Source organism: Larimichthys crocea, chromosome VII (genome assembly GCF_000972845.2).
Source record: "Larimichthys crocea isolate SSNF chromosome VII, L_crocea_2.0, whole genome shotgun sequence".
Taxonomy (NCBI): domain Eukaryota; kingdom Metazoa; phylum Chordata; class Actinopteri; family Sciaenidae; genus Larimichthys; species Larimichthys crocea.
In genome coordinates this window covers 18,044,386-18,069,201 of record NC_040017.1, presented here as the reverse complement: position 1 = coordinate 18,069,201, position 24,816 = coordinate 18,044,386, and the positions used below count along the sequence as shown (strand labels likewise).

The 24,816-nt window shown below is 40.8% G+C and overlaps 2 protein-coding genes across 7 annotated transcripts in view; one reads left to right on the top strand and one right to left on the bottom strand.

Annotated features, from left to right (window-relative positions):
- Positions 1 to 9,823, bottom strand: part of ift80 (intraflagellar transport 80 homolog (Chlamydomonas)) — a 36,286-nt gene extending 26,463 nt beyond the window's left edge. Inside the window, exons 1-7 of one of the 4 annotated variants that reach the window (XM_027280002.1) lie at positions 9,127 to 9,823; positions 7,171 to 7,231; positions 6,674 to 6,895; positions 4,432 to 4,542; positions 4,241 to 4,309; positions 1,628 to 1,737; positions 95 to 184 (exon numbers count right to left, since the gene is read on the bottom strand). In XM_027280002.1, coding sequence (XP_027135803.1) covers positions 95 to 184; positions 1,628 to 1,737; positions 4,241 to 4,309; positions 4,432 to 4,542; positions 6,674 to 6,895; positions 7,171 to 7,207 — 639 coding nt within the window. In that variant the 5' untranslated portion in view covers positions 7,208 to 7,231; positions 9,127 to 9,823. Of the gene's footprint in view, positions 1 to 94; positions 185 to 1,627; positions 1,738 to 4,240; positions 4,310 to 4,431; positions 4,543 to 6,673; positions 6,896 to 7,170; positions 7,232 to 7,339; positions 7,726 to 7,852; positions 7,896 to 9,126 lie in introns of those variants that run through there. The other 3 variants (XM_027280001.1, XM_027279999.1, XM_027280000.1) reach the window with 3 other exon arrangements.
- smc4 (structural maintenance of chromosomes 4) lies at positions 8,090 to 24,577 on the top strand. 3 transcript variants are annotated; one of them, XM_010738192.3, is made up of 24 exons: positions 8,090 to 8,424; positions 9,830 to 9,987; positions 11,085 to 11,275; positions 11,868 to 12,059; positions 13,092 to 13,268; positions 15,279 to 15,443; positions 15,845 to 15,972; positions 16,202 to 16,342; positions 16,898 to 17,048; positions 18,937 to 19,101; positions 19,208 to 19,441; positions 19,566 to 19,751; positions 19,844 to 20,005; positions 20,109 to 20,334; positions 20,481 to 20,557; positions 20,858 to 21,010; positions 21,181 to 21,307; positions 21,520 to 21,709; positions 22,442 to 22,586; positions 22,688 to 22,861; positions 23,019 to 23,201; positions 23,311 to 23,543; positions 23,640 to 23,823; positions 24,256 to 24,577. In XM_010738192.3, the coding sequence occupies exons 2-24, from the start codon at positions 9,840 to 9,842 to the stop codon at positions 24,418 to 24,420; spliced, it is 3,897 nt and encodes a 1,298-aa protein (XP_010736494.3). In that variant the 5' UTR covers positions 8,090 to 8,424; positions 9,830 to 9,839; the 3' UTR covers positions 24,421 to 24,577. The 3 variants fall into 3 exon arrangements, with proteins under 3 accessions (XP_010736494.3, XP_027135799.1, XP_019134977.2); XM_027279998.1 differs by lacking the exon at positions 8,090 to 8,424 and adding an exon at positions 8,473 to 8,582; XM_019279432.2 differs by lacking the exons at positions 8,090 to 8,424; positions 9,830 to 9,987 and adding an exon at positions 10,078 to 10,237.
- Positions 24,578 to 24,816: the final 239 nt, after the last annotated feature.

The window sequence follows — 24,816 nt, the reverse complement described above, 5'->3', positions numbered from 1 at the left end:
GAGGGAGGACATGGTTTGAAAGGGGAAAAAAAAGCAAAAAAAAAAGCTCACAACTCACCCCAAAGACAACTAAAAGTGTACTCATCGCCCCCACCTTATATTTACAGTCCTCTCCACCTGACAGTATGAGATCACTGACTGAATTCCAGTCCACCTTCAGAACAAGCCCGTCATGAGCCTTCCACTAGAGAGAGACAAAGGGAAGAGAGAAAAGACATCTTCACGTCAGCACAATATAATAGTGCTAACTTCTCCCTTTTGTTGAAGAGTAGGAGAGATCTCAGATAATTCCCTACACTTTTACCAAGTCCAAAAGACATTAAAAATAAAGATGAGCAGGAATCCATCAGAATTCCAGAGAGACACAAAGAGACACACAGAGAAAGAGAGAGACACAGAGAAAGAGAGAGAGGCATTTATTCTTGGCCTTACACACAGTTACAAGTAACTGAGAGTTCATGAGACACTTTCATATCAGATGTCCAACCCATGTTCATCCCTGGTTGGCTGATGCACGTTGACCCATTCAGATTGAGCCCATGTAGGTTAAACTCACATCACTGTGTTGGTCTCCGGGGGGTCCCTGGGAAATGTGATGAAGTTGGATGTGTGTGTGTGTGTGTGTGTGTGTGTGCGTGTGTGTGTGGTAATAGCTGAGAGAGAGCAAAGGGTTGAGAAGGCGCGCATTAAACTCTCCAGTGTTTATCTAAGGTCCCAGGCACTATTCGGCTTCAAGAAGAATAATAAACAAATGTACACATGAACAAGAAAAATACTCACTGGTGTTCAAGGTCCTCAGTGCTGCAACTTTCCATAATGCAGAAGCACTCAAAGATATATAGATCTATTACATTTTTATCCCTTCTATTTAGCCTTTATATAGCGATGCAAATCAATGAAACTCAAGTTTAATTTACAAAGACCTGAAGAGACAAAGGGCCTAATGGCGTCAGGTCATTGGTCAGATCAAATTATAAAATCCAAACAAGATAAAAAATTTTAAAAACTATCACACAGACATCAACAACAAAAATAAAATGGCCAATTAAATATTATATAGTCGGCAAAGTGAGGTACAAATGTAGCCTCAGAGCCCACAGACTCAGACAGGGTAAAATAAACACCATGGGGTCCCTATGTCTGTCTTTTCTCAGTCGAATGACGTGAAAACTAGTGAACTAATTGACTTATATTAAATGTTTATTTTATTTATTTCTATGAAATGAAGAATGCTGTCATTGACCTTTAAAAAGAGGGGTGCTCCATTTGCCAATGTTTGTCATAATAATATAAAGTAATGAATTCGTTCTCAGTGTTGACACTGAATGATTGAGTCATATGACCTGGATGCTATTGAAATTTTTTTTAAAATACATACAATTGTAAATGTAAATGTCATCGAATAACAAAGGAGTGAAGCTCAGATTTCTCTATTTATTTGTTTTATTCAGAAATAACAATGAGATAGTCAGCATAGTGCTGATTTTATAGCAATTGCTATAAAACTATTACTATAACTATAAATACTGTAGGTTTTCAGCCACTGTAATAAAACTTTTTTGAGTTTGAATCTTATGTATCCAATGTAGATTTTTACCTCTCAAAAGAATATGGAAAGTTAGTGTACCTGTATGACTTTGGAGCTAGGTTGCAGAGGCTTGATGACTAGCTGTCTTCCTGATGTGTAGAGGATTCTGTCTGAGTCTGGACCCCATGCCACCGAGTAAACAGGAGATCCTGGAAGACACGCAGAATCACAGTTACACAGACGATGAGATCCTACATTAACCTCAAGCCAAGAGCAAGGGACTGGGCTTCAGCACATAAGGACTTTGACTCTTACTTTAAAAGATGTGAATTAAAACTGTGTGTGTGTATGAATTTCTCTCTCTCCTTGACACACTAGGAGTTGGTATGAACAATAGCTCTAGGACGCAGCAGTGCTTATTCTTCTCTCACCTTATTCAGCCTATAGAGGAGCACTTAGCTTGCAGGCACACCAGCTGAGAAAACCTACCTAACCTCTACAGTATAAGTGCAAGTGAGTGTGTACATGTGTGTGCTCACGTGCACATGTGAGGGGAAATGTATGCATTTGTTGGGTTTGCGGCTACGCGTGCGTAGAGTGGAGAGGGCCTAACATTTAACCCCACTCCAGGTGCACGTGGTTTCTCACAAATGCCAACTGGTCACATGATCTAAATCCGACAAAGGCGATGATAGGGGTTGAGACAAGTTCCTCTCTCCTCCCTCTCGCTTGCTCACTGACTCACTTCCAACCTCTTCCTAAGAGCTCTCTCTCTCTTTTAAAATGGGTCATAGTACACACAAGAAGAACAGCATGCTGCTGTAGTGTGTGTGTGTTTGTGTGTGTGTGTGTGTGTGTGTAGTTGTGGGCTCTGTGGAGAAGCAACACCTGCAGTGATCTGAGGGCAATGTGGAGGATGGCGTGTATCTGTGGCAATGCTACTATATCCAGGTGTTCTACAAATCTGTAGGTATGTTGAGCAGCCGGCAGTTCATTCACCAAACAGCCAGCTTAGGAAAAATGTTCCTTCATACTGGGGCTGAATTGCTGATGCCATGCCAGCTTTTCCACAGCACCCGTTATTCAGCAGGAGTGTGCCATCCATTTCCCCCAGAAGCCAACTTTCATCCACCACCCCCATCTTTTTTTTTTTTTCTGTCCCACAACTGAGGAGAAATGTTTAATAAGTCAAACAGCACAATGAATCAGTTAATAAGTAATACATCTGTACTGTGAATGCTGGACAGAGAAATGTATCATTAGGAGTCTTTTTTATTGCTTTTAATAAAACTCCACTCCTATAAAGCTTTGAAACTTTATGGTGCTTTTAATAAAAAAAAAAAAAAACAGAACTGGAAGACTCTGCCAGGAGCCAGATGAGTGGGTGGACGTTTTTGTCATAGCACTAGGAGAGAGAGATGGCTTCCCTGATACACATGAATGAAAATGATGTTCTGTGTGTTTGGTCCTCTTCATCAGTTCTCTGATTTTTGCTGTTTTTCTCTTTGTTCTCGGTCACAAAATACCCAAAAGCAATCAGTACTATATTTGTGCGTGTGTGAGAGATATAGAGATACAGAGAGGGTGTAATTGGTGTTGACGTATTGTGTTGTGTTTACTAAAAGCCTACAGCTGGTTGGACGGTGACTGACTGTGTATGGCTCATGCTGCTGGTTGGCAGTTGTTGTGAATGTGACCCACTTTAAACTTTGTCCATCTAAAACTCAGATCGGCTCATTCGCACACTGGAGTTCAAATGATGTGAATCAAGATTTATATAGAGGGGGGCCTGGACTATAACCATCCTACATATACAGCACAGCTTGAAGCCTCATTGTGTACATGTGTGCACACAATGAGGGTTCAGGTTATTACTACGGTCGGATGGACGTGATGGATTAGCTGATAACTTATAACAGCAGTCGAGACTGTGAACACTGTACCAGCTCCTATGTGTAACTTTATACGTGCAAAAGAGTTTTTATGTAAAGATATTGGCTTAGGGCACAGTGACTTCAAGGTGATAATGATATGTTTAAAAGGTTAGAGGTCTAAAGGTTTACTATCTATTGTTATAAGCTCGCTGCTAGCTAACTATTTCTGTGAAAATGATGAGGTGCAATCCTACAGAGAGACTCGCCGTTCTGTGGCTCTGTCACAAACACCCTCTATCTTAAATATCCTAATGATACAGTGGTGTGTTTTCCTTTCTCCAGGAAATCATATTTGGCCAAGTGTAAAAAGTGCACACACACAATGGCATGCAGAGGATAAATTAAATGCATTAAATGGGGGAAGAGTTTAACTAAACTCACACAATTATTGTTCCTTAGCTACAGTTGATTACATTTTCTGGCCACAGCTGTCCTTTAGGCAGTGAAATCAATGGTCCTAAACTTTCACCTCTATCATTAAAAATCGCAGCTGCTGCAGTTTGAAAACTGCCCTCTTTAAAATTGCTATATTGGTATGAAAATTATACATATTTTTAGCCTTACTTTTACTATTCAGTCAGTATCAAGTATCGCAAACAAACAGCCTTCAGCAGCCATTATTGCAACAACAAAATGCAGAGGATGTTGAGAATGGTGTTCCGCTTTGTTGTGCTTTTTGGTTTGTTGATCATATTACAAAATGTTGCGTGAGTGACTATATGTAATCATGGATAGTAGTTTCGCACAAGTCAGTGAGGAAAAGTGTCTGTAGTTTTACCTTGACTGGCCAGTGTTGAGCGTAGCATCCCACTTTTTGACCAGATCTTGATCTGCCCATCTTCTCCAGCTAAGTATTTAGAGAGAAAGACCAACCACACCTCAAGGATATAAAGATTTAAAAACGACCAAATTCATAAAATTCTAAGTTAATCAAAATGTTATAGCAAGCTGCTTAAACGTCATCTTCACCTGTGATAAGAGCTGTCCCATCATAGTTCCATCTTCCAGCTAAAACTGCTCCTTTGTGCGCTTCAACACTCTTCTCAATGCGCCCAATCTTAGAGACCAGGTGGAACTTCCCTGTAAAAGAGACAAAAAAGCGGATTACTGTATAGCAATTCCACAGTCTAGGCCTGGGTTGATGTGGGTGTTTATGGTCTATAATTCAGAAACACTACTGTCTGTAATTCGCTGGTTACTACGTGAATACCATCTTATATAAAGAATACAGAGACCACGGTTTCATAAGTCTGTCTGCGTGAGCCAAATTTCTTTATGGACAATCCAGAACACCAGTGAGGAGAAAATATTATTAAACTTAAAAAACCTGAGCAACGAGCACTATAAATAAACATATAATAACTATCAAACGCAACAAAGCTATATTTTCTCCTCCCAGCTAAATTACAAACTTATAGCATAAAGCTGATGAGTGAAACTAAAGGGTTTCCATTGGTGGAATTAGGGCAATTTTCTATTTGCTAGACACGAAGGGTGATCAGGCATGGAGACAGTTATTGAAGACGCTAGCATAACATATACTTTGTGGCGGTGTGTATTAAAAAATTCTGAATGTTCTATGTAATTTCTGGTGGCCTAAAACTGCAAATCAGCATGCTGCTGCTCTCTCCCATTTCTAAATTTGGACATCCCAACAACAGTGGATGTTACTGGTGTAGCAGGTAGTGAATGTAACGCACATGTACTGCTGTACTGAAGGACTAAAAGAAGAAGACAAAAAAACACACACAAAAAATATTCCACGTGCACTCACATCAATCATCTGTGTAGCCAAACACTGTGTGTTGACTTGTTTGTTTGCCTTTTTGTCATCAGGCAGGTGGTTTTATGATATCTTACCATGACAACATACCGACCCTTTGCTGTTTTATTTATGTTTATATATAGCTTGATGATACGTCTGTGTGAAATTCATCACGACGCCACAATGTAGCTCCACACGGTAAAAGAGAATGAGACTGCCGGACTTGCTGTTCCAAACAGAAGGCCCAGCGACATCCTTCATGCTTAATTTAGTCCTCTTTGGAACAAGACTACTTCCAGTGAAAATGATGCATCTAAGCCACGCAATTATGTTTAGCCATGGAGAAATATTAGGCACCGTAAAAAAATGAACTATACTTAAAAGTTCAACATCTAGTTAATGGCGTACAATAAAATATGCCCAAAAGTGTATTTTTCACAAAGTGTTTGTAACTAGAAAAAAGGTCAAACTGCATATGCACTACACAAAAAAACAAATTTAATATGCTGGCAAAGGAAAGGGAGGCTGACTAATCAAGTCAGGTTAGAAAAAGCCACAACATTAATATAGAGTCGCCCCCCCTTCATCCAAAAAAGCCTGGCTGTTGGACTGGTTTCTTTTAAATTATATCATGCAGATATCTCTTAGAAAATGTTAGATATCCTGCACAGAATCCAGATTTACAAATTTGCGACAAAATCTTTCAGTGCACACCAAAATGGCAAAGAATAAAACTGTGTGACTGTTTTCACTACTCTCTGGTCTGCCAGAGAAAATTGCTGCTTCAGTTTGTGGGTGTGTTTATGCAACCCTACACTGCCATTAGTGTTGTGACCACACACTGCCTGCCATAACAGTACATCCATATTCTGTGTGTTTATATCTAATATAGGCCAAAGAAGGAGACATAAGAGGCCACGTAGATGTGCGTCACACAGACTATATCGGCAGGTTTACCATTACAAGTACACAGATGCAAAACAAAATCCACCTGGAGTGATTTGACATTGAAGGCCTATGAAAACTGGGACAGACTCACTCTCTGTGATAATGAAATTGTTCTCCAACAGTGAAAGTATGAAAATAAATATGCTGCTCTCAAAATTACATCAGTTCAAAAACATCAAACTGTTTTATTTCCCTAAACTATACTATATAGAATAACTGCTTTGAGTTTTTTTGCTTAATTCTAATGATCAAGCAAGATATTGTTATGGTTTGCTGGGCTGGGGAACAAAAAGACCAGATGCAGACAAGAGGAAGTGAATACTCTGTTACTAGTTATTATGTTTAGTTAGTTCAGTTTGCATATAGTTAGTCTACATCAACATAATGTTGTTTAACTAATTGTAGTTCCTGTAAGCTCTTCAACAAATAAACAACTTGTGACTGATTCTCTGAGTGAACTTAAAAACAGAGGCCTGTTTGGATAATAAAGACACTTGCCATCAGTGCTGGTAAGGACAAAGATCTCAGACTGGTTCTGTTTCTTGCCACTAATGGTTTTTGGGAACCAGTGTAGGTCTACGGGGTAAATTTCCTCTGACAACTTGACAACCAGAGTGGTCTCACTGGTCAGCAGGTTCCACTTGAGGATCTGGTGGTCCTCACTGCACGAGTACAACTCATCTGCTGTAGTCCAGCCAACACAACTCACAAGTTCCTTATGTGATCTGCTGTTAAGGAAAAGTGGTCAAGGTGAGTTATTAGGGTGTGTATTTTAATGAACTGCATGATGGTAGCTTCTGTAATCTGGAAAAAAAAATGATGAACAGATTTAGCAGTAAGAAGGAGACACATACTACAATTGTATTACTACTTCTAGTGGTGCTAATAATGATAAATAATCATGCCATTAGCTATTAGCAATGTTTTGGATTATATCTGAGCTGTGTATAAACACAAATATAAGGCTAACGCTAACTACGTCATAAAAAGGATATGTTTAGGCTCTGGTAGCAGCGATGTTTTCAGTCTCATGGTGGACGGTTGCTCTGTTGATACCTAAGCAAACAAGATATTACCAGTTAGTGGCAACATTAAAGCTCTTTATATCACATTAATGTCAAATGAAACAACACAGAAGACCAAAACTATGAACCGCAACGTTACCCCGTAAACAAAGCGAGTCAGCAACAGTCGGCATGCTCTGGTAGCTGTAACGGTGAATGAAACAAGCGTCTACGCGTTGCTACGGTACCTGCCACTGTTGCTAACGTGAGTCCACACAGATGTCCCCGAGTCTTGACCCGTTTAACTTAGTTTTCTGCTCAAGGCGGACATCTTTCTGTCATTTCCGACTGTAAAGCGGGGCAACCAGCAATGTATGTGTGTCATTCACTCCGGCAAAAAGATGCATGAGTAGTCAATGCACCAACAGAGCAAGCGTATCCATCACTAATCAGCAATGTATCGCTAACGTTATCAAGGCTACTCCTTTGGTAGCCATTTAATCTGGGTCACAAACAGCTTGAAAAGCGAGGCGTTCTCGCGAGAGTTCCCCCGCAAGTCTCGCGTCCCTACAAACGGATCTTTCGAATTATTTACAAGTACGGTATGACATCTGTTAAATAAATGTATTTAATATGACTCATTAAAATAAAATAAAAATAAAAAGACACGAACATTAATCGTTTGTCCGTCGAACTATATTTCCTGAAGTGTAAACGTACTCCTCCGGGCGGGACTTCTCTCTCTACTCCTGTAACCAAGCAACCGTTTAAACACGTAAAACATAAAGCTTTGAATCTGACAATAATCTTAAACGCTATAAAACATTATAAATGAGTATCGCTGTGTGTGTATGTCTTCGCTTGATTGTTTTTTTTTCGTGTGAGTGTGTGTGTGTGTCATGATTATGGTTTGTTTGGAGCGAGGCGGAGTTGGCTTCGTCCCCTTTTTTGAATTTCGTGTTTTTTTTCCCTTGCCCTTTGAACGTTCCATGGTGCCTTGCGTCAGTTTGTAACGAATTTGGTTCGACAGAGCAGTTTAGGCGCCATTTACAAGTTAGAGTTTTCAAGCAAAGGGAGAGCGACTCGGATTCATACGCGGCTAGAAGAAGATTTTTTTTTTTTTGTGGATTATATATTTACCCCTAAACTTTGGATTAACGACTTACTTTTTTTTGTTCGAAATCGCGATTTTGCGGGTCAGAAAAAGAAGACTCTTGACACAAGACCGTACCCACACCGTGGAAGGTACATAGATACATTTTAAGATGAAGCGTAAACGACCGGGTTCCGTCTATTTGCTGAAGCGTCAGTTGCAAACTTTAACGTTAACAACGCGTTAACGTAACTTAGAACATCAGCCACGGTGGAAAACGTACCGACCGACGTTAACGATATAACGCAATGTAACGACAGTTGGTTACTCTTTTATTCGATTTAACGCGGAATTAGCATTTTTCGTGGACACACACACCCCTAACAGTAACATGCAACTTTTCCAACTGGGACAAAAGCTTAAAGTTTAAGCGCCTTCGTCGTCGTTTCACTAACTTTTGAGCGCAGTTGTCGTTACTGCGTTGGCGTCTAACGTCCACAACGGACATACGTTTGCTAGCCGTTTGCGTTAGCTTTAGCCTCGCTGCCTTTATTTTAACATCAGATAGTTAGCCACGGCGGCTAACTTTAACGTTAGAAGTTTGAAAAACAGCGTGGCGAAGTTACCGTGTTATTTATTAGCCGAGTGACTTAAAAAAACGTTTAGCGAAGACACTGGACGTATGTGGCTTAAATGTACGCGTAATTATATCGTTGGTATTAGTCCAACGTCACCAAGTTACATTCAAGCGTGCTTTGAAATGAGCTGACTTCGTCCACACTTAGACACAAACGACCGAGATTAAAGTTAATATCTGTGTCAGTTACGATCAGTTTAGGACGTTACGTCTTTACCAGCAACCAGAGAGGCTGTTTTTCCTGCGTCTATTCAGTGCAGACCATATGACACAGGCTAGGCTAAGAGCACTAGAGAGAGAGACAGGATTTAGTATTTGCATATTAACTGATTTGTTTTCCAGTTGACGTTACGTTAACCTTATTTTCCTTTTTTTTCTTCCACTAAACATTGCAAAGGGGGTCATTAACCGTCCAACTTTGTGACGCGCAAATCAAATGTGCCCACCTTTTAGATGCAGGGGGGTAGTAAAAAAAAAAAAAACACCCTGTCACAGGAGGAGGCCATTAATTTTTACTGTTATTTGGGTTTAGCTTTAGGATAGCATCTTAATTCACCACAGTCATCACGCAAATTGGCAGTCGGATTGCAGCCATGTCTTGTAATGTTATCAGGCCGAGAGCCTTTTTTTTCCCCTCTTTCTTAATAAGTTGCTCAGGTGTCAAACACTCTTATTCATGTTGTTACTTTATCTGTTGTTTAAAAAAAAATAGTGCGTTATCATATGAGGGGGAATATACCGACTAACTAGAGCGATGGGCGGCAGTGAGATCTAACTGTGGTAATGATTTAAGTCTGACAACGGTAGCTGCGTGTGACCGACTAAAAGTGGAGTTGTGGGAGATTGACAGGCACAAAAACCACTCATGGATATTCCCTTTTTTTTTCTTTTTTCTTTTTTTTTACCAATGACCCCTTCAGATTTCAAATCATGCCATCTAAAACTGCAAAGAGCTCAACTGCCTCCGCCAAGCCAAGAGGGAAAGGGTCGCAGCCTCGGGAGGACTCCGAAGACGAGCTGGATGTACCCCCTCAAGAAACCAACTCCAATGGCCAAGAGGAGGCACCGCCGACAACTGGCAAGTAACAAAGGGTGTTTTGGTGTCTGTGAATCTAAATAAGTTGTGTTCACTCAATGGCGTTGCGTGTATTGCTGTGTTGGTAGTGGAGCTGCTGCTTTTTTGTCCTTTACTTAAATCTCAACACGTAGGTAGAATGGCTGCTGTATTTTTTTCTAAAGTGTCAGTCATCAATAAATGTCTCATGATTTTTGAGATGATTTTGATATCGTCGAGTGCACTTCTTCCCCGGATCTTCTCATCAAACGAGGTAATTTTTATTTCGGATAATGAAACGTTTTGTTGTGTAGTAGACCAGAAGGCTGTTTTGTCTTTAATTCCTCTAACTTGATCATTTTGTAATCCGTGTGATATTTTGAATGCGATGCTTAAGATGCACACAGACATGAAGTGATGTTTGGAGTCTCTGGATTATGTTGAAATGCTTCATTTGGGGTGTCTGGCTACAAGATTTCTTTTTGAATTTACAACCATACGACCCCCTTTGGCTTGTTTATGCTTATGTGAGCACAATAGATTTTTGGACAGGTCGCTGTGTTCTTGCTGTGATGGCAACATAATCGCTTTTACGTTATACATTATTATCACAAAACAACATCCCCCCCCCTCCACCCCCTCCCTCCTCCCTTGTCTGTGTGTGTTTTGAGTGCAGTTCAGCATGAGTGAAAATGTGACGTTGGTGATCGAAATGTACACTTTAGTTATTTATCATCGACGGAATGAATGTGGCGCTTCTGCTCTCACGTATGAACGCTTCTCGTGGAGAGCGTTTGTATAATAATGTGGGTTTGTCATAAAAGCGGCCATGGTCTCTTTCTGTTTTTTCTTCTCTTCTTTTTTTTTCTCTTTTTTTTCTGGGGTTGGCTCTTGTTTTCAAGAACAAAGAAAAATAACGCCTGTCAACTTTCTCGGGAGTCGTTGTTTGACTCGCTGTTGTAACTTGCTGCCTGTGTTTTGTTTGTTTGTTTTTTTTCTTGCTCCTCCACCCCTCCCCCATGCATCACTGTCCCCCACCTGAAACGACTCGCACAGAGGAATTAAAAAAAAGTTGTACTTTTTTTTTTCTTTCTTTCTTTCTTCTTCTTTCTGTGCCACAGATCCGTCTCACGGGGAAGCTGCCGAGGCGGCTGATAATCGAAGTTTGGATGAGATTCTCGGTAGCATCCCTCCACCCCCGCCCCCAGCAATGACCAATGAACCGGGCGCTCCTCGCCTAATGATAACACATTTAGTGAATCGCAACTTTAAATCATACGCAGGCGAGCAGATTCTGGGGCCTTTTCACAAGGTACGACCAAACATGGTTACAAATGTCAACCCTGCGTGGGAAATACTTTGTTAATGTGTTGTGTTTAAGCTCACAGATTTGCCATCATTTGTAGTGCATCTCCCATTTTTATTTTTATTTGTCTCAAATGTCACTTTGTGCAGCTGTGGAAGTGTTGGCCTGTGTTGTGGTAGACACAAAAAAGCAGGGAAATATTAATGACACCACATTATAACATTTATTTAATTTTTTTAAAATATTTTTTTTTTCCAAGGTGGAAAAAGTCACACTCCTCCATTTTGATTTAGTGAGTGTATTGTATGAGGGGTAGTGACCTAGTGATTTTCTGGCTTTCCCCTGAAATTATGACTTTCTTTAAACTTTGTCTTTTCACCTTTTTCTGCTCCCCTCTTTGCTCTGCAAATATAGGTGTGTTAAAATAAATCTTAACTACACCCACTTGTAACACATGCACTGTCCCAGGCTCACTAAGCAGAAAGGCTCATATATCCCTTCTAATGTTATGGCATTCACATAATCTGTTTGTGGATGCAGTATATTTATATATAATTGATTTATATATAATTTTATTTTTTTATTTTTTATCTTTCAGCGCTTTTCTTGCATCATTGGTCCGAATGGAAGTGGGAAGTCCAATGTGATAGATTCGATGCTCTTTGTGTTTGGATACAGAGCTCAAAAGATCAGATCGAAAAAGCTCTCAGTGTTGATTCACAGCTCTGATAAACACAAAGATGTGCAGAGCTGTACTGTGGAGGTGCATTTTCAAAAGATTATTGATAAGGTATATATCTCTGTCACACAGATACACACTACACTCACTCTGGCCTCAAATTAATCACTGTGCAGTCCGAATTGAAAGGGATGACCAGAAACATTTTTAGTGGACAGATATTTTTCTTGAATTTTAATTTTTTTTTTTCCCCCTCAGTGCTCATGGGATAATATTACTACACATTTATCACACCAGTGACTAAACACAGACTCAAATCAGTCATGAAAGTTACAACAAACACCCACACACGTAACAGTAGATTCATAATGTGCCCGAAATGATTCCTCTATTTTTGAATATTTTTTAAATGTGGCATTTAGTGACCAGGGTGTGCTTATTTGATTCTACAGTGAAAAGTCAATAAAATGTTTGGGTTTTTTTAAGAGACAAATTTAGTCTGTTGCATTAGATCCTAAATAACTTTGAAAACTCATTGTGGTTTAAAGAATTAGAGTTAAACATGTTTCTATATTTGATCTGCCACAGGGGGTGTAAGTTTTGCCTTGGCCACTGTTAAATATATCCAAGCCTCTCTGTTTGGTCCATCAGTTCACATTAAATTTAAATCAGGCTGTTAAACTAATGGCATAATTCTGTGGACTCTGCCAACTCTACAATCTGCCATTTCTGAAACTTAAAAATATTTTTTAAGAGGTGGTGTACACAACTTAAATTATTAGACCTGCTTCTAAAATTAATACATTTTTAGGCAAATGACCAAGCTTTTTGTATTGCATTTACAATCTCATCATCCTATCTAGTGTGTTTTTTAATTTTTTATAAATGTAACATGATAGAATACATGTCAACATTGATATTGTTTATTTACATGTAGTGTGGCTGGCCTAGATCTGTTGTGTGCTTTTTAAACAAGCCCTTTCTCTGTATTGTTTTTAATGTGGGGTGTTTTTCTTTAACCACTCTCAGTGGATTTGTCAGCATTATGGGTTTATCATTGATGTGTGGGGCTGTTTCAGTTTCTCCTGAACTGTTCTGCTCTAAGCTCCTCTGTGTCTTCTGCCCCTCCCCCCTCTGAGCCAGGAAGGAGATGACTACGAAGTCATCCCCAACAGCAAGTTCTATGTTTCCAGGACTGCCAACAAAGACAATTCCTCAGCCTACCATATCAGTGGCAAGAAAGCCACATTCAAAGAAGTGGGGACTTTACTCCGAAGTCATGGTATTGACCTAGACCACAACAGATTTCTGATCCTGCAGGTAATTTCTTTTATTTCTTTATTTTTATTTTTATTTTGTCTTCCACTTCTAACTCTGCTTATTTTTATCCTTGCTGTGACCATCCCATTCTGTCAAGAGATTTCCTGCTCTTCGTTCTCTGCTCATTTCCCAGTCCTCTTTGAGTCAAATGTTTCATGGCTAACCTGTTGCACTGGAATTGGAAAGGAGAGGATGTGTCCTCTGCCAGCCCCTTAGACTGCTATAGCAGCGCATCATGGTTTGAAACAATGTGGAAAAGGTGCGAACCATTATTTGCTGCTTTAGAATTTTAAGGAAAAAATGCAATTTTTTTTACCCATACATGGACCTGGATGTGAGTGGCTGTAGTTGGAACAACTGACTCAGATTTTAAAGTGGGGCAAATCTTTGAAGGGGTTGACCCACCAGTGGGGACAGGTTGAACCTCCCTTCCCCTCCCTTTCCCATGTACCTGCCACGCTTTAGCAGCACGTAAATATTGGCGTGTGAGAATAGACCCCAATATTAGCAGTGCTGCTTCAGTGTGGCCGGATCAAACACCCACCATTACCATGGCTTTAATATTGGTTCAACATTTTCTTTTCTTTTTGCCTCCACTGTGAATATAATGCACTTCTTTTATATTTTTGAATTATTTTTCTTGTCAGACTTTTTTAATTAAATTCTTTTTATTCAGCATTGTGTTGCACTGAGTTTGTTCACTAGTTACACTCCCACCTCTTCTGATTGTATTACATGTGTGACTGTGACCTACCCATTATTACTGATTAACCCAAGGCTTATGGGGCGATAAAAAAGCAGATTAAATCTCTTTTGTGCCAATTTTTTATTTATTTATTTATTTGATTATTTTTACAGTATGTGGTAGTTTCAGGTGAATGCTTGGTTTCTACCCTCCACTGTGGCTAGTGGTGGTTTTGTGGTTAGTTGGTTGATTACATGTGTCCTGCTCAACTTTTTTTGTGTGTGTGTGTGTGTGTCCATTCTCACTCTCCCTGGATGTTAGATTTTCAGCTCTCTGTCTGTGACATAGCTGCATGACTATGGGAAGAGGCTTTAGCTTGTTCTCCAAGGTCACTTTTTCAGGCCTCTGGCTAAGGGCAAGCTGTCTATTTTGTGCACTGGTCAGAGCAGTGGATGATGATGTGGGATTACTCCCGTCCCCCTTCTACTGGCTTCTCCTTTCTTTCATACATAAAAGTAATATGTGAGCAGCCTTTTTTCCCCTGCCTACATATAATTGAAACATAATTTGAGACTTTTTTTTTTATTTTATTTTTTTTTACTGTAGCTGGATTGAATTTGATTATGTAGCAATATTATTATTCTAAGTCAGCCTATCTCAAAAATAAATAAATAAAAAAGAACACATGTTCAGACAATTATAGTTACACTGGCACAATGTCCTTAACGTTACTTAAGTAGTTTACATGTACAGTATTTGGAAATGTAACTGAGGTGTAGCTACAACAAATAAAAAATTGCACAAGTGTCTCTTTAAATTTAGCAATTATATTTTTTAATACAAGTTCTGTATTAGATAGTGATTGTCGGTGGGATGGGCTGGTGAGGTGATAATGTGTTATTACATTATTAATATTTTTAAGTGTTTAACACTTAGTGAAGCATGTTTATCATGTCTTAGATTACCTTACACTACAACACTATTTATGTCAGATTGAATCATAGCCATAATTTTTTGAAGAATGAGTAGTTCAGCATTTTAATTTTATGTTCTGTTTTTGTTTTGAGTTATTGTAACTGTTTGTAATATTGGGGATTATTCTGAGTTTCTCTGAGTCTAAAAAGTCATTGGTCTCAATGGGAACCTCTAGAAAAAATAATTTTTGGTACACTGTACATGTAATTACCAGGTTACAGCATTAATAGAGTGTTGTGGACTTCTTCTTTTTTTAAATATTACAAATTATCAGAGTTGTTATTTTTATTTTTTTCTGTGAATGATTGCATGTATGCCTTTATCCAAGTGTTGTTCTGGACTGTACATAGGGTGAGGTGGAGCAGATTGCTATGATGAAGCCAAAAGGTCAGACAGAGCATGATGAGGGCATGCTGGAGTACCTAGAGGACATTATCGGCTCCTGCCGCCTCAAGGAGCCCATCCAAACCCTGTCCCGCCGCATTGAGCTGCTCAATGAGCAGAGGGGAGAGAAGGTGACATACACTCATACACTATCTGCTCACACACTTTCCTTCCTGTGTCCTTCATGTGTGACTTCATTTGTTGTGCATTTATACAGTAGTAGTAGAATTTGACAAGGCTTTGTTGTGTGTTTGGAAGCACATGTGTAAGATTAAAATACATTTTTATTGTTTTTGTATAGTTTATTTGATTTTATTATGCTATGTAAGTAACAAGATACCTGAGTGATCAGAAACAAATGAATGCTATTGTAACTTTTATTAAAATACTACATAACATGAGACTGTAAAAACAATATCCCTTTTCAACATGACACACATGCATATGATTTAAATGTCTAGGACTTTTTTTTATTTATTTATTTTTATTTTGTCACCTGATATTAAGTCGTGCAATGTGTTCACTGTCCTAGTTAAACCGAGTGAAGCTGGTGGAAAAGGAGAAGAATGCTTTGGAGGGAGAAAAGAACAAAGCTGTGGAGTTCCTCACCCTGGAGAATGACATCTTCAAACACAAGAGTCAGCTGTGCCAGTATTATGTGTGAGTACACCATCTCTCTGCACAAGACAAATTAAACAATAATATCATCTGATTCAATTTCAATGTAGACTCCCATGGTAGCACAGAAGAGGGGGGGTGGTGCAAATTTTATGTTGTATTTTGAAACTTTTAACGGGGCCAGCAGAGCCCTTCTCTGGTGTCTGATCTCATTTTATTTCTTTTATGTGTAAGTTTTTACCTTTTCTTTTTTTTTTCTCTTTGTCATCAGTCATGATCTGCAGAAGCGTGTGGTGGATAAAGAGCAGGAAAAGCAGAAGATCTTGGAGGACACCAAGGAACTCACTGAGAAAAATACAAAGATATCACAAGAGACTGAGAAAATGAACCAAGAGCTAAAAAATGTGGAGAAGTAAGACATGTTCTCCTCCTCCTCACTATTGACCGACTTAACATGCTTAGAAAGTCACTAACTTTTCTACTAACTCAATAATTGTGTGGTTGCTGTCAGGGCATCTCTTGCCCTGAGTATTTTTGTTTAGAATCAAAATCCTAGTTCTGGTCTGGAAAAGTATAAAAGTAACAGTAGTAATTTGTGTGTCCTAAAATTTGATTGTTCCATAAATGATTGCAAGAAAGTACAAAATTATTGTTCCCATGCAAGAAAAAAAAAAGTTATAAACTTCACATTGTTCTAGATGCCATAATTTGATTCATTGTTGGCTTTGGTGACCAAACAGACAAAAGGTCTTTGAAATGTAAAATGTATAGGAAACAAAAACTTGCTGAGGTTTGCTATGAAGAGCTTCCTGTGTTATTATTTTAAAAACTCAGCCTATTATTCTTTGTTATTTATATATTGTCATATTTTTTTATTTATATATATTTTTTTCCTCCTGATATTTCAGTTGATCTTTCCATGATTTACTCAAGTGTACCCGGTAAAAAAATACTGTTTCTCCACCAGGAAACAAAATAAGCTCAACAAGTACATTGAGACCCAGAAGGAGAAGTTCACCCAGCTGGACCTGCAGGACGTTGAAGTGCGTGAGAAGATTAAACACTCCAAGAGCAAAAACAAGAAGCTGCAGAAGCAGCTGGAAAAGGACAAAGAAAAGGTGTGTTGGCTTTTAAATTGTGGCCCACTGTTACACACAGTTCAGTGACTTCATTTAACTTTGTATTGCTGTTTGCTGCTCTCCAGTAGTTGTGATTATTTCACTCTGACAGTATCACACCGGGCATTCACACAGTGTTCAGAGGCACACAGACTCATAATTTGTCAGGAGAGCGTAATTGTAGCCATTTCTTCATAATTTACAATACATGTCCATTAACAAATACAGGGCAGGCATTAAGTCAAGACAAGCTAGCACCAGCGGTATGACACTCCAGTGTTACTGTGTTTATTTTGTCCCGTGGCCAAGAAAGAAACATGGGCACTAAAAATACAATTTCCGTTGCTTATAGAAAACACAAGGGGCTGTTGTTTTGAGGCCCAGAGAAAAAGACATTTGTCAAGGCCTCACAGAAACCTACATATAAGTGATAAATGAGTTACACAAATGAAACAACCACATTTTAACTTGTGTTTAGTTTGAAATCAAATTTAGCAGAATCACTTGTAGGAGAAGGTGGATGGGACACAGATGCCTGCTTCACACTGAGCTGTTTGTGTGTGTTTTGTCTCATGTTGTCTGCCTTTTTTAATTTGACTATTATAACAGTTACTTGCCAAAATAGACATGGATGCTACAGTCATAAATTTTCTAGAGGTGAAGAATTTGAAAAGGTTTCTGGCCTGGACTTTGTTGTGGAAATGATGCACTCTGTAAGTTTTTAGATGGTGTAAATGTGTGTACACAATATTCCAGGCATTGTAGTGTTTTAAACATGTTGGGTTATTATAACTGATGTAACTGCTACGGCCACACACCAAAAAGTCATACTAAGTACAGTGAAATCAGCATCAGTACAAAAACATGTGAATGTGGCTGAAATATTAAACAAGTATAGCATTGTTGTAGTAAGTGTAGGGACCTTGCTTTAATTTTTTATATTTTTTCTACCTTCGGCCGGAGAGAATTCTCTGTATATCTTCTAAATAAATTGACATTATTCATATAAAAAAAAATAAAACCTGTGTAGACTTGTAAATTTAATTTCATAGCAGGAAGGGCTATCTTGAGCCACTAGGGGGCTGTGAAGTAACACACAAGCTGAATGTTAGTGCGTGTCTATTGATTGCCCACTCATGTCGTGTTTCACCAGTAATAATGTTTCTGTCTCTCAGACCAATGTTTCTCTAACTCGTGCACTTCACTGAAAAACCTTTTCACACAGACCTCGAGTTAAGAGTTGTCTGGTAACTGTAGGTATGTCTTCTCATCTCCCTCTCTGCTCTGTCTGCTCCACCTACAATGACTGTGCTCTGGAAACGTCTTGGTCAGAGGCAGGCAGACCTCTGGGGAGAGTGTTCTGCTGTGTGGTAGTCAACTATGGCCTGGCTTGTGTAACACTCCCAGCAGCCACATTCACATTTCACCCGCAGTTAACCCTACAAAACATAGACTATATACACACACCACTCCTTGCCTTGTTTCGGCCCTGCCAAGCAGCAGACTGTTGTGCCAGTCTTAACCAGGGCTTGCTCAGTCCCAAATGTGTGTTTATAGTTGATTACAGTTGTGTGTTTTGGCCTGCTTCTGGATGTGTAGCACAGTTGCTTGTAACTGGCACTGACACAAAATGTATTCAATCCATTTAGTTTATACTTCTTGTCTGCTAAAGTCTTCACTGATCCCTTTATCGCATCATGTAATTTAAGAGGCAAAGGGCTATTACTCTGTGGTTAGTTGAAGTGTGTACTGATGAATTGTGTCCTCGGGTTGAATCCAGACAGGTGTAGCCGCTGTTGCTTAGAATCTAGAGTCTGACACATCTCACCTGTTTTTTTTGTTTTTGTTTTTTCTTTTTGTACACCCTCCTGTCTGGCTCATCTTTCAGCTGGAGGAAGTGCGCAGTGTGCCAGCCAACAGTGAAAAGGCCATCTCTGAGGCAACAGCTCGCAAGGAAGAGCTGGAGAAGCAGAAGGTGAAGGAAGAGGAAAAACTGAAGGAGGTGATGGAGAGTCTGAAGGAAGAGACCAGCGGTCTGCAACAGGACAAAGAGGTGTGTGTTTGTGTGTTTTTTGTTTGTTTTTTGATTTTGCATTGTGTCCAAAAAATCTTGTCTCCTCATCTTCCAACCTTTCCTCTCCTCTGTTTGTCAACTCCAGACCAAAGAGAAAGAGCTGATGGAGCTCAGCAAGGCCGTAAATGAGACCCGGTCTCGTATGGACCTGGCTCAGTCGGAGCTTGACATCTACCTTAGCCGCCACAACACAGCTGTGACGCAGCTCAACACGGCCAAGCAGACACTTCAGACGACCTCCGACACGCTGCGAGAGCGCCGTGCCGCCATCAAAGACCTGGAAGTCAAAGTACCCCAGGAAGAACAGGCGCTCAAAAAGGTAAAACAAACACCAACATCAACATCGTTGATGTGCTGAAGCAGCTATATTTCTAGCCGTACTCTCTACATCTATAGTTTTACTACAGGATTTGTATTTTTCAATTCTTTCTTCTTGTCTGCAGGACGAGGAGGAGCTGGGACAGCTGATGAAGGTGGATAATGAGACTAGGGAAGTGGTGAGGGAAATGAGGCAGAAGGTGGATGAAGCCAAGAGCTCCCTCTCCTCCAACCGCAGTCGAGGAAAGGTCCTGGATGCCCTCATGCAGCAAAAGAAGAATGGCAGGATCCCCGGCATCTTTGGAAGATTGGTAAAAATCTGTCATGACATACTGAGATTCATTGTTCTGGAATGAGAAGTCTACAGTAGGTGTATTATAATTTTAAATTTTTCTTCCTATAGGGAGACCTCGGAGCCATAGATGAGAAGTACGATGTGGCCATTTCCTCTAGCTGTGGCGCTCTGGACAACATTGTGGTGGACACCATTGACACAGCTCAGAAATGTGTGACGTTCCTCAAAGAACAGAACATTGGGGTCGCCACCTTCATCGGTCTCGACAAGGTAAACATTAAACTATGTGGAGGTATTCAGCTTTTCTCCGATAAAACACACAGTCTCCTTATCTCGCTGCTCTTTCTCATTCCTTCTCACCTCCTTCGCTCAGATGAAGGTGTGGGAGAAGAACATGGCTCCCATCCGCACTCCAGAAAACAGCCCTCGCCTCTTTGACATGGTACGAGTGAAAGACGAGAGCGTGCGACCAGCTTTCTACTTTGCCCTAAGGGACACCCTGGTGGCCCAGGACATGGAGCAGGCCACGAGGATGGCCTTCCAGAAAGACAAGCGCTGGAGAGTGGTCACCCTGAAGGGACAGATCATCGAGATGGCTGGTGGGTGGCCTGTTTTTTTATATTTACATAACTTAACTTGGCTAGTCTTCTTTCTTCTCTAGCTGGTCTCTGTCAGTGAAAATAATAATTCATACATATATTCTGTTTATACAAGTCTGATTTTCTTTTTGGTGTGTGTTTCACAGGAACCATGACTGGAGGAGGACGAGTGCTGAAGGGCAGGATGGGTTCCTCTATTGGCACCGAGTTCTCTCAGGGGGAGGTGAGTGCTCAATCCAAACATTGACACAGTTGGAGCTTGTTTGAACTGTGCCTCTCAGCAGGAAACTCAGTCAGCTTTTAATGTGATTTAAAACCAGAAGCACAGACAAACTATAATCCATAATCATTAAGTTCTGAGTATCATAAAACTGAGACCTTCTACTCTACACTAGCCTCGTCAATAACCCCGGGACACATTTCCTAGAAGTAATTCTGAGAAGCTGGATCATTTTAGACCCAGCTATCAAATAATCGCTGCGGAGGACAATCTGTGTTTTGTTTTTTCTTGTGTTTTCTGCAGCTCGACCGTATGGAGAGCAAGCTGAACGAGAAAGTGTCGAAGCTGCAAGGCTGCCAAGAGAAAAAGCTGCAGCTGGAGGAGAACATCCAGCGCCTGCAGCCGCAGCTCCGAGACATGAAGAACACCCTGGAGAAATACGCCAAGAGCATGACGGTACAGCAAATACACCTCTTCCTCTCCGTTCACCGTCTCTCTGTCTTACTCACTTTGGGCGTGTTTGTGATCTGAATAATAACCTCTGTTATTCATAGCCAACCGTAAAATCTGACGGCTTTAAGTTTTAGGGTTTGTGGCTGAGCATTTTCCCTCTCTCCTTCCTTCAGAGTCTAGCTGACCAGGAGACTCACTTGAAACTTCAGATGAAGGAACTTGAGGCCAACGTGCTGGCTGCTGCCCCAGATAAGGCCAAACAGAAACAGATGGAGAAGAGCCTGGAGGCTTTCAAGAAAGGTAAACTGAAGAGAGGAATATTGATATGTGATATATAAGTGCATGTGTGATCCCTGAGTTGCAGTTTGTGGGAATAAATAACACTTTACATAATTGAAGAGTGTCAAAATGTTGCTTTTAGTTCTGATGCCTAAATAAATCTGATTAGTTTCAACATGAACGTCATCCTTCATCGTCCCCGCCCCCTCCATAACGCTCTCTTGCTCTCTCAGACTACGAGGCAGCGTCCAGTAAAGCTGGGAAGGTGGAAGCCGAGGTGAAAAGACTCCACAACCTGATTGTAGACATCAACAGCCACAAGCTCAAGGCTCAACAGGACAAGCTCGACAAGGTCAACAAGGAGCTCGACGACTGCTCCTCCACCATAACCAAAGCTCGAGTGGCCATAAAGACAGCCGACCGGTGAGGCAGCTCGTTTCACACATTAGTCTGTTAATGATGAGGTTTAATATAAAGTCAGAAATGTTGAGCCATGTGTAGCAACATAACTAGATTAAATATTTTAAGAACAGGTTTGTTTCTGAGGGGAATGCTGAACTGTTGCACAGACATCTTTACCATCTATCACCAAGAGCTGACACTCTGCTCTGGGTGTCCTCTCCTCTGTCTGTTGTCATCACTGGTTTCTTCAAGTTAATCGATATTTGTGGCAGCAGCAACTAAAATTGGTGTCTAGTCATCAGTACCTGCAGCTGGAACATTAAGACTGATCGTGCTGGCAGGACAGTCTGCTGTAGCAAAACGTGACATGATGTGTTCGGCTGAAGCAGCTGTCCGGCCTGTTGAACACTGTGGAGTTTATAAAGTGAGACACACCTGTGTGAAAGTTTGTCTTCCTTGATGTCAGATACAGCCCTGATGCAATTTCTAACGTCTAACCATTCTCACTAATTTGAGTGAGTGGTCTCAGTCACATGACAGCAGAAACAGAACATGTCTGCACACCTGATATGTGCTTTTAGATGTATTGAAACATTGTCTGTGTGTGTGTGTGTGTGTGTCTGTCTGTCTGTGTGTGTGTGTGCGCTGTAACACTTGTTTTGTTTTGCAACACTAAGCCTGACATAATCGGTAGGTTGTTGTTTTTTTCACTCACCCACATATCAACCACTAACATCTGCGTCTCCTCTGCAGCAACCTGAAGAAGTGTGAGGAGAGTGTGAACCGTGTGCAGGGCGAGCTGGAGGAGAACGAGAAATCGATGGCCGAGTTTACCGAACAACTGAAGAAGCTGGAGGAGGAGGCTGGAGAGGTCATGAAGGCCTGTCAGGAAGCTGAGGTTAGCCGTCTTTATTCACTTCAAAAGAATGCAAAAAAATAAAAATCTAACGAGCGATTAACACACAGAAACAAGCTGAGCACGCGTGCTTTGTCCTCTAGGCTGCACTCCCTGAAGTGCAGGAGCAGTATCAGGGGGTGCTGAAGGAGATAAAGGTCCTGCAGCAGCAGGAGCACGCGCTGCAGGAGGAGTCCCTCAGTGTCCGGCTCCGCATCGAGCAGACCGAGGCCGCCCTCACTGAACACAACAACAAGATCAAACACTGGCAGAAAGAGGTGAGTGTGTGAATCCAAGCACAACTGTGGTCTCAGTTTCTAATAACATTACACTGACTAAAGTAACTGCTGAGGACGTTGACGCTGCTGAAAATGGATCCGATGGGTTAACAGACATGAGCAATAAATGCTTGATATTGTCGTTTATGTTCTTCAGGCCACCAAGCTGTCCCTCCATACCATCGAGGACAAACCAGCAGAGGAACTTCCTGTTCTTACTTCTGCCGAACTCGAAGAAATCTCAAATCCAAACATCATTATCAACAAGATGATCACGTTAGAGACTCGCTGTGCTCAGATGAAGCCCAACCTTGGTGCCATTGCCGAGTACAAGAAGAAGGTATGCACAAACATACACAGGCGTGCGTCTGTCTAACCTTCGCAAATTTAGACATTTCTGTAAAAATCTATTGAGAAGCAACAATGTGCGTCATCGTGTGCGTTTTCAGGAGGAGCTGTACCTGCAGCGCGTGGCTCAGCTGGACGAGATCACCACAGAGAGGGACAAGTTCAAGCGTGGCTACGAGGACCTGCGCAAACAGCGCCTCAACGAGTTCATGACAGGATTCAACATGATCACAAACAAGCTGAAGGAGAACTACCAGATGCTCACGCTGGGCGGCGACGCCGAGTTGGAGCTCGTTGACAGTTTGGATCCTTTCTCTGAGGGCATCATGTTCAGGTAAGAGACGAGAAGATAGACGACTGCTGTTGACTAGACATGAATCCTGTTCTTTGTGTTCAAGCTCTGATTTCCTGTTTGTCGCTCTCTCTCTAGTGTGCGTCCTCCAAAGAAGAGCTGGAAAAAGATCTTCAACCTGTCCGGAGGAGAAAAGACCCTGAGCTCCTTGGCTCTGGTGTTCGCCCTGCACCACTATAAACCCACACCGCTCTACTTCATGGACGAGATAGACGCTGCTCTGGACTTCAAGAACGTCTCCATCGTGGCCTGTTACATTTACGTGAGTATGGACCTGTGTATGAGCCAATGAGACGAGGGGCATGACGAGCTGGTGGGATATGTTCTAAACAATCCTTATTGGGAAACATCTGCCTAATTTTAGTGTCCTTGAGAAAGGCCTTGAATCCAGGGGGTGCTGTTGGATAATGTTGATCCAGCTGAATTGTATTAGCCAGATGATTTTAAAAACAGTGGAGCTAATCAGTGCAGTAATCACTGACTCATGAGAGCTCTGTTATTCTGTTATGTAACACTGGAATAATGGAGGAGCTCAGAAAAATCAGCTGTTTTCAGGAGCTGGATGAAAACAAAGCATGAAGTCTTTAACTGTTTGTCTCCACTGTGTCTGTTCGTTCTTCCAGGGTTTAGTTTAATGTTAAATATATTAAACTCTCTTCAGATCACTCATTTCTTTCCCCTCCTCTCTGTGCAGGAGCAAACAAAGAACGCTCAGTTCATCATCATCTCCCTGAGGAACAACATGTTCGAGATCGCCGATCGTCTCATTGGCATCTACAAAACTCACAACACCACCAAGAACGTGGGAATCAACCCCAAGACCATCGTGTTCAAAGAGCACGACGCCGTCACTGCTTAAACCTCTGCTGAACTCAGAGCGTCGTCTTTGTCGTTTTACGTTCCTTTTCACACATCATGTAAATATTTTTATATCTTTTTTTTATTCTATCCTTTACAATGAAGTGCTGCTAATCTTTTATGACTATCTGAACCAATAAATGTTTTTTCTGGGGAGATCTGTTGGAGTCTTGATTTGCCTAATGCACACTCACATGTGCATAAACATAACCATGAAAGCTCTCTGTATTTTGGCAGTACAAAAACATGAATATAATACACATGATTATGTTTTTAGTACCTTTTTTTTTTTAATGACCTTTAATGGCCACTGAAGGTTTTAGGAAGGCGAGGGTGAGGCAATCACTGCTAGACACCATCCTACACACTGATCCTTTAATGTGTCTGTCAACACTTA